Raw genomic sequence first — 16992 nt, forward strand, 5'->3', positions numbered from 1 at the left:
GTCTTTTATTAACTAAAATAATTAATACAAGGAAGGAACAGAAACAAATATTGTGACTAGCACACTTGGGTCTAACTTCAAAGAGTTTACAACTTTCCTCAGTCCAGTGAAGTGTTTTATTCACTTGCTTACCTACAAATATCATCAAAACACACCTCTCCTTCACCTTCCACACCTTTTCTTCAAGGCTACAACTTTTTCTTTCAAGCAGTTGATCTCTTGTTCTAACCAACCTTAAAACTCCAAGTTTAATTGCACTGTGGCCAGAAAGGACCATGAACTACTTTCAGGTGGTCGTAAAGAATTTTTATTTCCAGAATCCCAGGTGCCATTTTGATGTCTTTCAAGTCATATGTATAGAGCTTTCTCTGGTGGCCCCAGGTATTCCTGCACTCCCAAACTTCAACCAGTACTAAAAGGACCAGGGAAACCCCAGTTACAAAATGAGACCAAGAATACTACTTAGGAGGCCCCTGTTAACCTGCAGTTTGATCAAATCCTAACTCCCATCTGCACAAGACTTAAACAGATTTATTTACCTTTTAGTAGTTTAGCAAACATTCAATAAATGATGTTAATCTAAAAAGAAGATGTGATGAAGTAAAAAAAATTCACCTTTAAATCTTTGAAGAAAATCATTCCCTTGTTATTATTGAATATCTGTAAAGATTTATCATCAAGTGCTATAAAACTTCCTTGTGCACAAATTATATATGAATGTGATCTTTTTAAGTGTATTTTACATATGAAAATGTATTTATTTTTCTTGAGACATTCTGTAGAATTGTGTGTTTGCACTGGATCACTGATTTGATCAACAGAACTATTACCTTAGATTGTTCTGAAAATTAAAGAGAACTTTTCAAAATGAGGAGCAAAGTTAAATCTGTAAGAGGGTTTTAAACCAGTGTAAAAGTCAACTGTGTACTAATGGAAATCTTTTTAGAGTAAGTTACCAGCAGTAATCAGCCAGTAGGTGGTAGCACTGATTTATAAATTGGGTCTATCATCTCTGCAACACCATATTTTATTGCTTTTACAAATTGTCTTTATTTAATAAAAGGTATGTTAATGCAAGTTTTAAAATAAACCAAAATTTTAAATATTCATTAAATGTTTCTGTATGTCAAAATTGTCACAATTTGCAATTTTTTTTTTAGGAATACAATGTGGACAAAGATAAAACACAGTGGTTTTCTTTGTATCATTCACTCCAGCATTACAAATATCATACTTACCTTTTGTGCAAAGATGAGGTGAGTACAATATTTTTTTTTTTCTGGAGAAATTAGAAATTTCTTTGGTGCAAGATTTTAGAATAGATAACCCCTGGCAAAAATTATGCAATCACTACTCTTGGAAGATGTTCATTCAGCTGTTTTACTTTGTTGCCAAAAAAAAAAATTAAGATAAAAATAAAACAACGTATGAACCAAAACTATTTCTGGCATTGTAGAACATATCTCAAAAAAAAAAAAATGAAATTTTTATACTTAATGGCACATTTTTTGTTCAGACCAAGTAGAGGAAAAAATATTGGGATCACTCAACGATGAGGAAAAAAATTATGAACTCATTAACCCAAAAAATTACAATTAGTACTTTGTTGCACCTTCTCTGGCTTTTATGACAGCTTGAATTCTTTGAGGCATGGACTTCACTAATGAAAAACAATATTCTTCATCAATCAGGTTCCATCTTCTTGTATAGCAATTGACAGATCAGCTTTGTAGGATGGAGCTTTGTCAAGGACCATTTTATTCGATTTCCACCTGAAATTTTCAATCGGATTGAGATCCAGACTATTTGCTGGCCATGTCATTGAGCTGATATGTCTTTCCTGATGAAACACTCTCTGTTCTGTGCCAAGATGCATCATCATCCTGAAAAATGACTTCATCATCACCAAACCTACTTGTGATTGATGGAATGAGAAAAAAAAAAGTGTCCAAAATTTCAAAGTACACCCGTGCATTTACTGTAAAGGTAATGACTACCATCTTCCCTGGTTCCGTACCTGACGTGCAATGCCATATAAGCAATGAGTGTGGAAATTTGCTTGTTTTCTTCAGGCAGTCATCTTTATGGTTAATTGGAACAGAATCAAACAAAAAGTTCCAGCATCATCTCCTTCACCAATAAAGATTCATGATTCATCACTGAATATTACTTTCATATAAATCATCTGCAGTCCATTATGGTTTCTTTTTAGCCCACTGCAATCTTGTTTTTGTCTGTTTAGGAGTTAATGATGGTTTATGTTTAGCTTTTCTGTATGTAAATCCCATTTCCTTCAGCCAGTGTCTTACAGTTTGGTCACAAACACTGACTCCTGTTTATACCCGTTTATTTTTCATTTCTTTTACAGGCATATTCCTTTGAGTTTTCTGTCCTGACACTTCCTTGGTCTACCTGTATGTTGCACTTTTACAACTTTCCCATTTTGTTTGTTCTTGCTCGAAATTTTAGACACATCTGACTGGGAACAACCAACATGTTTTGCCACACTCTGTGTTGAAATATGTTCTTAATGGAGTTTTATAATCCTTTCCATTGTTTCAACTGACAGCTCTCTTTTTGTGGCCATCTTTCCTGTCAATCAACCAGGTGCAAGAGCTCATTATGGTCTGCAAGCACTTTCTTTTAACTGCAGACTAACTGGCCTATTTAGACTTGCGCAGGAATTTGTTTTAGAAATGCAGATTACCAGGTAATTCCATAATTTACCTCTATTTGGCCTGAACAAGAACTGTGCCATTAATTACAACATTTTAATTTTATTGTATGAGGTATGTTTTACAATGCAAGAATGTACAGCTGTTAAATAAAAGTCTTGTGTCATATCTGTGATGTTCTTTTGCAACAGAATAAACAGCTGAATGAACATCCAAGTGTAGTGATTCCATAATTTTTGCCAGTGGTTGTATTTGTTTAAGCTGTTATGGACATTAGGTCAATGTGTTTGTGTGTGTATAAAATTTCTGTTTAGACAAAGTGGGGGTAAAGAGTCCGTTTGTATTTAGGGGTCACGTTATGTAAAATGGCATGCGTAACTGCAGAACTCCTACCAGCAAATAGCTATGAAACTGCCTTCATAAGACGTAGCATAGAATAAAGTATTCATATAAACAATGTTGGGTTTAGTCCCTTTAACTTCTTTGGTTATTGCATAGCCAGTGCCTGTTTATTGGCAACAATGGCAAAGGCAGCATGCTTTTAAAAGCTATACAAGCAATTTCTTGGTTATAATTTAAGTGGATGCCTTCACTTGCAGGGTATGCAGTGCAGAACCGAGTTGCTGCTTAAGCTCTGTAGCTGTGAAACACATGGCCTATAACATTTACAAGGGCTGGTTTTCCTTTAGGAAACTGTATTCACTGTTTTGTTTCTATTACTAATGACCCTTCTGAAGGTTTCAGTAAATTATCTGTACTAATCTGAGCATCTCTGTGAGCCTATAGTGTGTTTAAGTCAGTGGTTTATTTACTGCCTTTCTCTTCATAGAGATGAAGTCTGTAATTTGAAAATTCTTTGCACATTCACATAGCACTCGATTTGGTTTGTTGCATTTCTTGCAGTTTTCGCTTTTAATGCAAATTGGATTAACCTGTGTCCTGGACTGAAGATGATTTTCTGATAGTGATGTTTTTAAGCATGACCTAAAATATCAATTCATAAAGTGTACTATATAAATGAACATCAAAGAAGCCATAAGAAATATCTATAATGCTAATTTTAAAACAGTGCCATTAGAAAGATCATTAAAAGTACAAAAAAATGGCACTGCAGCAAATATTTATCCAAATATCCTTTGTTTGCTGTGATTAATATACAAGTAACCCCACATTTAGTATTATTTCTTGTAATGGAAAACACCTGCAACCGTGTCATCGGTCTCCTTCTAGTTCTTTAAGTTATTGGATAAGCAAAAATATAACATATGCATCTACAATGACCTGCTTATAACAGTGAACCAAAGGCTTCAAAAAATCATCCAGAATGTAGCTTAATGATTCTCTGGTTTGGCCAGCCAAACAAGGAGTAGCCAGTGAAGAGTTTTCAAATAAATCATTACCAAACACTGCATTTATTCAAATGTTTAAAAGTTTTCAGTATTGGCCCAATTTTCACATCCATATTAAAAAGTCAAAAAAGAAAAAACTGAACTTGGTTTTAATAGGGATAATTGTCAAAGCCACTCATTGATGATAAAAGTACTGTCAGTTTTGACATCACCAGCTATTTGACCCAACTGTCATGGTCCAGTCTGTCAAATGAAAAAGGAGCCCCAAAAACATTCAGTAACAAGACAGACAATAAAAATAGTAGTTTGTATTCAACTTTCTACCCAATCAGACAAACACGGAATAAAAGTCTACTTTGATTCTAAACATACTGGTTTGTGAAAATCAGACTTCACTTAGAACAAGTAAGAATTCAGTAGCAATATGAAGCACATTTGGCAGCAAGTGAACACTATGATAACAAGAACATATTTCGGAATTAGTAGAATACATGTATATGCAAACACTTAATGTGCATTAATTTAAAGGAGAGCTACAGCTTTTGCCACAGTTGCAGTCCCAGTATCACTTCTACTGATTAGTTTGCTCTCATTAGAATGTCTAATTTCAGAAAATGAGTAGCCACACCCATCAGTATTGAAAGGACTGACTGCATTAATGCTGCAGGAATTATCTGAATTTTACACATTTGTACACGAGTGCAGTCTACTGCACCTATGACTTTTGGTAAGCCTAAAGTACATCATATAATCACTGATACAGCTTTGGATAAATGCATACCACATTTCACATTTTATATATTAAATGTGACCACAAAATATCAGTGTGAAAATCATCCGTATGAGTACCAGACCAGATTTGTTTTCGTTTTACTGGCATATCCTCATTAAATGTTGATCAGAGAATTTTGCTAAAACATTATTCACTGTGAATTTGCTGTGTTTGCCCTTGTTCATCGAATTATTTACTGATAATTTGGCCAGTGTGACGTTGTCTGGAGCTGTAACAGTCAAAATTGATGGGACACCCCCCACGGTACAGTATATAAAGCTGATCATTTGCATTACAGACTCTGTGAGATGAATTATCTGTGTTTGTAGCCAAATGTATAGGTTGATCTTCGAGATCCACATCAACAGAAGTAGATGCGTGCCCTATGCATGCAAAATAATTAGCCACGTAGCAGGGTAAAAGTGAAAAACAGACCTTGAAACACCCCAACAACAGAGACGACTTTATAAAACAATTTTTTTTTGACTATTTAGAAGACGTTTCTATCTTTTTGACAGTGTAAAAAGTGCAAAGTAATCGGCACAGACAGTTGTGAGCCTTCAGCACAACTTCAAAAAACAGAACGAGCCAGCGGTTTCAGTCATTACACGCCACTTTGAATTTTCTGCCTTTAAAAGACCTACATATTTTTCTGACTTTTGACTGATTTCATCATTTCCACTTTGTTTTGATGAAATATATGATTGTGCGTCTTTGACTGCATTCTTTCTTCTTTGATCTCACACAGTCACGGTGGTGTAATGGTTGGCACTACTGCCGCACAGCTCAGATCACACTTTTGGCCACAAAAATGAAACATATACACATAAATAAGTTCTCTCTGCTTGTGAAGTTTTAATATACTATAATAAAAAGTTACAATTTTAAAATATGTTAATTATGTCATTTGCAAGTATCCAAAGTGCTTGGCTAGACCGCTGCATACAGTAGGTTCACCTACTGTTTTAGTTGCAGCTGACGTCTTTGAATTGCCAGCCGTCAACAGGGCTTGTGAGCAGCTGTGAGGATTTTAAAATGGGCCCAGCATATCAAATACTAAACAGTAAAACCATGTTTTTCACCAATGTGCAGTTAGATCTTCAAGTGCCACATCAGTATAAGAGAAGGTGGCGTGTGCCCTCAGTCTACATAATAATTAGCTACGTGCAGATAAACCTTTGGAGAAGCCTGACAACCCCCTCCTCCAAACACAGGAGACTCTATGAAATAATTATAACAACAAAAGACTTATTGCTATTTACAACACGTTTTTATCTTTTTGATAGGAGAAAAAGTGCAAAGCATCAGCATAGACAGTTTAGAGTCTCTTCAGCACGACTTCAAAAAATAGAACAAGCCAGCGGCTTCAATCATGACACACCACTTGCCACTTTGAATTTTCTGCCTTTAAAATACCTACATATTTTTTTCTGACTTTTGACTAAGATTTCAGTATTTCTGATTTGTTTTGATGAAATCTATGATTGTGCATCTCTGACTGCGTACTTTCTTCTTTGATGTCACAGAGGCATAGTGGTGCAGTGATTGGCACTACTGCTGCATGGCTCAGGTACCTTTTTGGCCACAATAATTGGTCCAGTATAGTTGGAAAGCGTTTCCCTAGCTCTCAGGGAAAAGATGACTGCACCATTATAATCCAGTCAAATCTAGTTCAGTTAGTCATTCCCCATCAGCTTTAATGCAATTCACCAAGTTTGGCGAATATCAAAAACATTTCTGTGATTTTGGAGAATTCACAGTGAAGTGAACTCATCACTCTTCACTCATCCTCAATTACAAAACATTCTGTACTGTTTGAATGCATTTTGAATGCATTTAATTATTGTGAAGTGCATAACTGAATCCGTTTAATATATCTTACTCTTTATTATTTTACAATCTAAATACAAATACTGTCATGACTTGTACCAAAAAGATCAATGGGCTTCCTTTCTTATGTGTTACTTGTTGACAAGTTCTACATAGTACACAAGGACAGGAAGCACACCAGGGTCGATTCTAGAAGGCACTTACTATAAATGTTTTTGCGCTACCTTATAGTTAAAGGGTTATGGACTTAAAATTGTCAGTTAAAGTGTCAGTTCTAACATTATAGAACATACTGTATTTTAACTTATTTTTTATTATTGTATATTTTCCATTCGTCTCTTGCTGACAAAAAGAGCAATGGAGATAGTGTAATTAAATATGATATTCATTCTTGTTTTTTGTTTTTTTCTTCAGTGAACGCTAAAGCTTTTATTGTTTTAGCAATTTCTAACTAACATACATCAGATTAATTTGAACAATGTTGCTGTTTCTTAGTTACACTATTAGCTATGCAAAAAAGTTCTGCCACAGACACAACAAATTGTGGTAACAAATGACATAATTAAAATCTCATTTATTTTCAGTGGATAGTTTAGGTTAAAATGCTTTACCATTTTGTAATGAACATGTAAGATTAAACAAAAATGCAGCAAAATCTGATAGTCAAAAAAAAAATTTAAATCCCAGAACTGGTTTTATGTCTCATTAAACAGAAATTTCATGAACTCTCAATCCATAACACTGTGCTAGGCTTCATCTTTAGTCTGGCAGGAGGCAGGCTAAGGGTTGATGCTTAGCTGCCTTGGTTAACATTCACGATTTGCCTCAGTCCTCTTTGGTAGAACCAAAACTGCCTCAGATAAGCCTGTTGTCTTAGTTTAAGTAAGGCTTACTCACTAAGTGAGCTTTGTGGAATACCCCCCAGATTTCTAAACATGGTAACATGTCATGCATATCATTACATAGCAACACATACTCCTTTGCTTTTAATTCCACTGACATGAACACTACCACATATCCCATAATCCAAACCAAATAATGTAAATGGTGTAAGAATTGAAAATGGTACAAAGATGAGAGAAAATACAATACTTAGTTGTGAGTTCAGAAGAAAATGCGCAAAGTACTGGATAACAAGGAATCAAAATGAAAAGGTTAACCCAGTGGCAGATTGCTTTTAATAGTCACAAGCCTATATATAAATTCTGGCAAACAGATGTACTTTTTATAAAAATGGGAGGTGCTTTTATTAATTTGGTAAAAGGTGAGGCACAGCTTTCTTTGTAAAGAAATTGTGTCTTTGTTCTAATTTGAAGCCTGTATGAGGGGAGTTTTTTTGAACAATATGTAATACATTATCATTTTAATTAACTACGCATTTTGGGTGGCATAGTTGAGTAATGGTAACTCCATCACCTCACTGCTTTAGGGGCATAGGTTTTGAATCTTTTCTGTGTGTAGTTGTTTTCCAAATGGTCAAGTTTTGTCAGGGTATTCTACTTTTCTTCCATATATTGAAGATTGTTATTATAAATTGATGGCTATAATTGGTTTCAAATGTTTATTCTACAAAAATGATACAAGATAAATTTCATTACGGCACAAGAAAGGGTATACAAAAAAAATTTTTTAGTCTTTTAAAAATGATATCCTCAAGGTGGTGGCCATCAATAGCAATACACTCTTCGAAACGATTTCTGAATGCTTGTATGACTCATTCAACCATTTCAAGGGGAATAGCAGCAATTTTGTGGCAAATAGTGTCCTTGAGGGCTTCAAGGTTTTGAGGTCGGTGTGTGTATACCTTCGACTTGAGATAGCCCCGCAAGAAGAAATCACATTGAGCGAAATCAAGCAAATGTGAAGGCCACACGATATTGCCGCGCAGGGAGATCAGCTTCCCTGGAAACATCTCCAGCAAAAACTTTCATGGATCTCTGTGCCGTGTGAGCTGCTGCTCCATCTTGTTGAAACCAGGCATCCACTACATCCATTTCTTCCAGTTGGTGCCGCAAAAAGTTCTCTAGTATTTCAATGTAATGTTCTGAAGTGACGGTGACCGTTGCTTCTCCCTCCTTGAAAAAGTAAGGGCCTACAATGCCAAATTCTGCACACCAAACTGTAACACGCTCATTGTGCAGGTGTCTCTGATGAAGTTCACAAGAGTTGGTTTCAGCCCAATAGCAAAAATTTTGCTTATTTATGCAACCATGCAAATGGAAATGTGCCTTGTCGCTACACAACGATGGAGTCTTGATGAACGGTTTGCGGAATGTTTGCACACAACTCTCTACGGCTCTCCCAGTCTCTCTCCGTGAGTTCCTGCACTACCATCATGTTGTATGGATGGAAATTAAGGTCCTCATGCAAAATCCTCTTCAAAGATGTGTTGGAAATGCCTAAGGCAGAAGCATGTTTGTGCTCTGAATGTCTAGGAGATTTGAAAATTGATGCCCTTACAGCTTAGATGCTTTCAAGCGTTTGTACAGTCCGAGGACTGCCCAGAGATTTACTGTTCAACGTTGTACCTGTCTGTCTAAATTTAGCCACCCACTGAAGAACTGTTTTCTGATTTGGGACATCACCGTTAGGAGGAATGTTGAAGTGCATTCAGAAGGCACGTTGCGTAGTGATGAGGGATTTGTTGTTTTTGAAGAACGCTTCGACAGAGAAAGCATGGTGTACGCTGTACCTATGCAAGTTGCCGACTGAAAACTACAAGGGACTGCCTATCAAAGGACCCCCACCCCAACCAACTCGGCTGCCTCTACCTTGCAATGACCTTGAGAAATGTGGTACTTCATTTTGGCTCACCTTGTATAAACGCATCACTTCATGAAGTAGCATATTAATAAATAAAGTGCTACAATTTGTAATTGCTTGTAAACATAAATCATAAAAGTACAATTAGACTTGTTAAAAATCCTTAGTCATATGTAGTATATGTGGATGGTGATTACGAAGCAGAGCGTAAAAACAGTTGGGTAATTTATTTTTAAGTGTGCCATCAAATTGCTCATATTTAATAATTTAACAGTGCCAGCAAATAACCTCTTAAGTTTTCCGACTCCACTTTACCAAAAAATAATCAGATTATACAGGAATGAGGGCTTTGTCACTGCTGTAATCTGGTTAACCATCTTACTGAAAATGTTAGGTTTTTCTATGATTAATAAAATATACTTTCACTTAATGTATCAAATTAGTTTTATCATAAAAGAAAATGCACTTAAAAACAATACAAAACAACTGAGCTTTGAAAGTCATTACCATTAGCCCACTTTTTAGTCTCAAACTCATTTAGTATTTGGTACTCGAACCTTTTGCAGTAATTATTGGGCTTTGTAACAAGTTTTTCATATTTTACAGAATATTTGGCCACTCTCCGTTAACAAATTTTCCTTCTATTGCAAGTTACAGTATGGTGTACAGCACCATACATTGGCAATGCATACACCAAATAATAGTAATAATACTGCATTTATAGGGGCACTTTACATTAGCAATAAATTTCAAAGTGCAACATAAATAAGTGGTTTTAATTCTTTAGGAAGAAAACTCCTTAAATCTAAGAATTAAATGCGGCCATAGATTTCAGGACTTTGACTAGACCACTTGAGAATTTCATTTTCAATTTTTAAACCATTTCAGAGTGAATTTGTTTTTGTGTATGAGGCCATTGTCTTGTTGAAGTATGAATTGTTTTCCTAGTTTCAGACCTTTAGCAAACTGCATATGGTTTTACTCCAGTGTCTTAATTATGTCGATGAAAGGCAACACCAAAACATAAAACTGCCAGTACCTTATCTATATACGGGGAATGTGTTGGAAGGAACAAACACCGTTTTTTTTTCCCCACCACACATCACTTGCTATTGAGTTCAGATAACTAAGGTTTTGTGTACTTTTTCACCACTTTTTCACCATTTTCAATATGCTTCATGTGAGCTTTTTCAAACATTATTTCTTACTTCTCGCCACTCTTTCATAATGTCCAAGAAACAGTACCTCCCATCTCATCAGAGACACAGTGCAAGCTCTATGAAGTCTGCTTCATGTTCATTTGTTGAATTTCTTGAAAGACCCCGGATATTTTTATGTGCCATCAGTTTTCCAGTAATTGATTTAGTACAGCTGCTTTGGGTTCTTAGTGCTTTTGAAATCTTTTGATATCCTTTAGCAAACATCTGTTTATCAACTCTTGTGTTCCTCAATTTATAAGGAAGTTGTTTTGTTATACATATGACGAGGGTGATCTCACAAAAGCTAGATTGTTTTACCGTAACACAAAAGGTGAATTCACTTAAAAGTGTTAAATACACAAATGCATTTACACGTGCTGCAGAATGTGCAGAAATGAACATTCTGCAGCAAAATAGTCAAATTCTAATAGTAACTTCCTGTGCTTTTTGATGATTGTTAAATGTTGTGGTGTTAAATACTTTTCAAAATTGCATTTGTTTTCCATTTTATTTACTTTTATAATAAAAGTACAAATGGACTATCAAATTTTATAAGAATGTGTTCTTCACCATAAAAAAATGCAATTTAAATGTATGGCAACTTTTGGCTGTAACACAAAAAATTGTGGTAATATTGCTTGTATGTATATACTATAGCGAATGTTTTTCTGATAAAGTTTTTTAATTTAGCATTATTTTAATGAACAAAACATACTTATTTTTATATACAGATTGCTGCCATTCAGAAGGACAATGAAGATCTGGGACAAGAAGAGACGGTGCAACTGTGCATGAAAAATGCCAAATGGGTGGAAAGTTTGTTTGACAAGTTTGGCGAACTTCTCACACAAGTGCAACAAACCTGTTTATAACAACAGTTATACAGACAATTAGGTCTCCCCTTGAATACAACAAAAATGCAAGCACTAATGTAAGACAGAATAGCAGGTAACACGCTCCACATGGGCATTCATGCTTCAACCCTGGCCATGGTGCTGACAACAGACTGGGACTGTAATATTTAATACATGTCACTTTTTTTACGCTGGCCAACCATTTTTTTGAATGAGTTTTGTACTTTGTAATTCTTTTTTCCTGTAATAAATACATTTTTTAAGGAACCTTATGTGACAGATCAAAGTGGCAAAGCATGCACTAAAAAGACTTAATACTATAGGAAAAAACACTTTAAATCAGAGAACTAAATGCTTTAATTTTTATTTGCCTCTCTTCTGTCACTAGGAATTAAAGCAAAACTGATGGGTGAATGGGGGATGGGGAGCAATTTTTAATGAAACGCCAAATTTATATAGAGTATTGTAAATTTTGTAAAGAAAAACCGGCGTGTCATTACATTCTTAAAAATTGACAATATAGAAATATACTTTTTTTTTTTTTTGCTTTTAAGACTCCTTTTATTATAACAGTGTTCAGAAAGCTGAACATGGAGTTGGTGCAATTCTAAAACTGCTTGTTTTGTGACAAATTATATTGTAATGGAAATGCAATGAACTTAACTATTTTCTCTGTTTGAATAAAAATATTTTGCCTTTATACTTTTTCTTTAAATATGTACATTTTATCTCACTAATAGTTGTATTTTTCACAAAGAAAATATTGTGGTTGAATTTGTTTCATGTATCTTTGTAATACACCTTTCCTTGTTTTCAAAATAAATCCTCCTGCGTTTATATGTTGATTACATAATGTATACTATATATCTTGAAGTATTCTTTCTTTCTTAATACAGGTTTGCTTAAATGTTAACCAGAATAAGCATACAGTATTGGACTAGTTTTGCTTTCCAAGTGTAGCTGTGTTACACACTGCTATTATTTTCTGATACATGAAAATAAATTTCCTACTAAACAAGGGCACTGATTTATTGAGTTGCTTTTTTATTTTGAAATCATAAAAGTACAGAATGGATATACAAGAAATCTGGACAGTAGTACTGTGTTCCAGTAGCAACAATTTAAATTCAAAATATGAAAAAACGTAGACTGTATTTGTGTAATTACTGTGTGAAGGGTTTGAAAGGATCTGATGCACGTTCGATTGAAATTCACTGTATGTAAAGAATGGGTGATGAGATTGCAGGGTGAACATTTCTTTGTTGAAGCCTATTGAATGACTAGTGGTGCTACTTGTTGAAACTTATTTACACAGAACAACAATGATACATTTTTATCTAGTGCCTCTGTAATGCGAAAAGCTCTCTGCAAATGTTCAAAAAGAATACAACATAAACAGAAGCACAGAAAACCTCAATAACACCAAAAAGAGTAACCAGTATCAAAGCAATAAATGCCAGCATCAATGAAGCAGACTGGGCAATCATGCCTATTGTGACAAAAAGGCGCTATATGAGCGCCAACCTGACACCGACAGACACGGGAGACACACTTATAAAAGAAATAAACTTTTATTTTCTTCGTATGTGGGCTACATCTTCCCCGTACCCACAGAAACAACACATTCCCACACTAAACACAAACTCAAACACAAATCAAATCTTCTTTCCTCCACTCCTCCCGACTCTGGTTCCTCGAGTGGTGGCTGCTGGCTCCTTTTATAAGGCACCCAGAAGTGCTCCAGGTGGCTTGATTGCCCATTTCCAGCTGCACTTCTGGGTGTGGCAAAAACACTGCCCATAAGAGCTCAACAGCTCCTGTTGCAGCACCCCATGGCAGTGCCTGCGGATCCCAACAGGGCTGCACCAAACTCCAACTCCCATGAAGCCCTGCGGGAGTCCGAGGCACCGCTGCAACCCAGAGTGGTTGCCATCTAGCATCCCGGGGGAGGTATTGGGTAGCCCATGCTTGCTCCCCCAGAAAATATACTGAAGGGGCGTCCCAGCCGGGGCCCATGCCACACTTTATTACTACAATATGTAAAAACACAGCTTTCCATAGCCATGCATTGAAATTAAGACTTAACTGCTAAAGTATTAAATATTTCATGTTTTTAAGTACCAACAGAAATTATTAATCATCTAATATATACAAACCCTATTGTCTGATCGGCAAAAAGAACAAGCATGAAATCAACCAGAAATAGAGTGCCAGTCCATCAAAGAGCAATGACACTTTCATATACAAGGAGGGGCAGAAGAACTCCCAATAGTATTAAAAAAAACCTTTATAATAAAACTTTCAGCAATTTCCTTTTAGTATCCTTTAAAATACTTTCCTTGACGTGCAATACACTTGTCCCAGCGCTTCTTTTATTATTTCATCTAGAGCTTACAGTGTTTTTTCTGTATTCGTAACAGTGTAGCAAACCTTCTTCCCTTCAGTCTCAATTTTAGTTTCAGCAGCAAAAGTAAGTCACTGGGTACAAGATCTGGTGAATACTTGGGTGTGAAGCAACAACCACATTGTACAATAATACCAGAAATACGTACTTAACTCCGCACAGTGCCACTTGGCAGACTGATTAACCACTCGATACCTAGCAGCATATTAACAAATACCTTACTCCTGTGCTATTGACTGATTTTGGCAATTTCTCAGTCCCTCCTTGTACTGTACATGACTAGTTTACCCTTACCAATTACCTAATCACATCAATGTGGTGTAAAATTAATTTGCAGACCTCAACAAAAATCTGCACAGGCACTCTGAGAATTTGCTAAATCCACAAGAGCAACAACCAGGATTTCAGTACATCCCTGGAGCAGTGAGGTTAACCACTGCACCACTGTGCAAACATCTACCTTAGTAACAAGAAGAAAAAAAAAAAAAAAAAAAAAGAGGCATTGTAATTTAATCCCACAGAAACCATTGTACAGCAATGTACAGAACGTAGAAACCATTTTGCAGTAGTCCCCAAACTTTACTACAATTTTCTTGTAAGTTACAATATCTCTATATGGAGTTTGTACACTTTCTGCAAGAGCTAAAGACATGTAAGTGAGGAACTTCAAGCTAGTCCCAAGATAGTGTACAAATGTGCAGTGCACTGGACTTCCCATTAAGAGTTTGTTCCTGCCGTGTGCCTGATTCCAGGATAGGCTATGGCTTCTCATGACCCTGTCATAGAAATGAGACAGCACAGAAAATGGATGGATAAACAGATTATAAAAGCTGAACACACACTTATCTGGTTGAATCAGGATCAGCCGGTCCGGTCCATGTTTAATCACATGTTTTGCTAACAAATCTCCATGACTAGTAACATTCTCTTTTATAGTAGGTGAGAACCCTTAGAAATAACAGACTTTGAGGCTTCCAGTACCTCCCCCAAAATGCAAATACTAAAGAACAAAAAAGAGTTTTATATTATTTATTGAAGCAGAGATTGAAAAAGTAATAATTTATTCAAGTATTATTTAAGTACAATTTTGTTACTTAAAAAAAAGTATACATTAGTAAATATCCTCAAATATCCATGCTGTGCACTGGAATGTATAAACAATATACAATAAGACAGATAAATAGTTAATAGTGTACTGTACTTTATATGCCCGCATGTCTACATTAACATTTTCTTATTTGGCTTACGCCTTTATCCAAGGCAACTTACAACATATGTGATTCAATTAGTTATGTTTCTTTTGGTTATCCAATTGGAGCACAAGCAGGTCAAGTGACTTGCTCATGGTCACACAGTCGTCAGTAGCTGGATCTGAACCCACAACCTCAGGGTTTGAAGTTCAAAGCCTTGTCTATGCAATACAAAATAGCACACAGTAACACTTGTAGTTAATGTTATACACTTCTCTCAAAGGGGACCCATCATCAATTACAAAACAGATTATACTCCCCTCAACTGAGAGGAGATTTAAAGTTATGAAAGCAAACCATATTTTTAATTGCTGGTAGTTCACAATGACAATTAAAATACGAATTCAATAAGGATGCCACTTTCTTAATTTAGATTGTTTAAAAAAATTGTTTTCATGTACTATAGATAAAACTTGGAAGAAAACCTTACATGCAAAACTGCAATTGCCAATTTTTCTATTAAATTTTTTTTAAGTCGACGGATTAAATTTTAGAATTCCAAACATAGAACAAATATGATAAATGGATCCATTGTCGTCTCTTTGTTTATGGCTTTCTACTGGATTTCAATGAATGAGAAAGTTTCAATTTTGAAACAAAAATCCAAACAAATAGCACAATAGCCACAGTTCTTTCAAACCGTATTTATTATTGTCTGCTTCTAGGAAATTGTGTTCTTCATCAACTGCCAAAGGCCTCATTCTCTTCCTCCGTGAAATGAGATTTAAATGTATGAAATTTAATTACTACATGTGCACTATGCGAATTACAATTTGAAATCAATAAGGACACTATATTATTTAGTCTGTTATTAAAAACCTACTGATTAAACGTCTCACCTTGTTCCACTAACTGTGCACATCTCTGAAGTAACCTGGATATTTTAAATACAAACTATACAAAAAAGGACATTGTGACAATTGATGCATGGAAAGCAAGTGATCAAAATCTCAAAATATCAGGTGATAATGCAAAATGTACTTATTATAAAGTATAACTTGAGTCAGTAGAGACACCAGTAAAGAAAAAGTTTTGCAAATAAAGTGGCATTAGCAGCAAGAAAGGCTTCTTAATTATGTTAACATTAGGCAAGTACAATTTGTAAAGAACCAGCATAAAAAAAGCAATTTTCAAAAACTCAAACAACATTTAATATGTTACCTCTGAATAGCAAAGTAGAACACTGAATAACAAACTACAGTTTGTGCTGCACACCATTAAATATAGTAGTCTTGAAAAAAGGGGGAAACAAAACAAAAACATAGGCAGATGTTTGCAGCAATTATCGGCATCTGAAATGTGCACTTAAGACAAATACAGCATTAATGTATAGCCTGTAAAATGTCAAAGGTGTTTTTTTCCTTCATGTTTCCAACTCCTGGATATTGCATGCACCATGAAAGGCTGGTGCTATAGAATTGTCAATACATTCCTCGGTGTTGAGTTGTTTTTTTTGAAACCAGACAATTTACAAATGCCCTTATACAAAAAAAAAAATGCCCTGCTAAATACGACAAGCTTTTAAGAAATGATGTATGTGCTAAATGCACCTCACATTACACACTGAAGGGGAACTTTCAAAGGTTTTTGTAAATATGAGGAATATGTCTTGCTCAAACGGTGGAAGGTCAAAAAGGAAGACCGCTAGGTTGAGTTTAGGGAGGAGGTAAGACAGGCACTGAGTGGCAGTGAAGAGCGCATCTTCAGCAGAAGTAGTAAAGGTGACAGCAAGAAGGGTGCTTGGCATGACATCTGGACAGAGGAACGATGAAAAGGAAACCTGGTGGTGGAATGAGGAAGTACAGGAGAGTATACAGGGGAAGAGGTTGGCTAAGAAGAAGTGGGATAGTCAGATGCAGAAAGTAGACAAGAGTACAAGGAGATAAGGCATAAGGT

The 16992-nt window shown here is 35.5% G+C and overlaps 1 protein-coding gene across 1 annotated transcript in view; it reads left to right on the plus strand.

Moving 5' to 3' along the window:
• Positions 1-12469, plus strand: part of qser1 (glutamine and serine rich 1) — a 163764-nt gene extending 151295 nt beyond the window's left edge. The window contains exons 12-13 of the mRNA XM_028793880.2: positions 1161-1256; positions 11320-12469. Coding sequence (XP_028649713.1) covers positions 1161-1256; positions 11320-11460 — 237 coding nt within the window. The 3' untranslated portion in view covers positions 11461-12469. The remainder of the gene's footprint in view (positions 1-1160; positions 1257-11319) is intronic.
• Positions 12470-16992: the final 4523 nt, after the last annotated feature.

This window comes from Erpetoichthys calabaricus, chromosome 2, assembly GCF_900747795.2.
Source record: "Erpetoichthys calabaricus chromosome 2, fErpCal1.3, whole genome shotgun sequence".
NCBI lineage: Eukaryota > Metazoa > Chordata > Cladistia > Polypteriformes > Polypteridae > Erpetoichthys > Erpetoichthys calabaricus.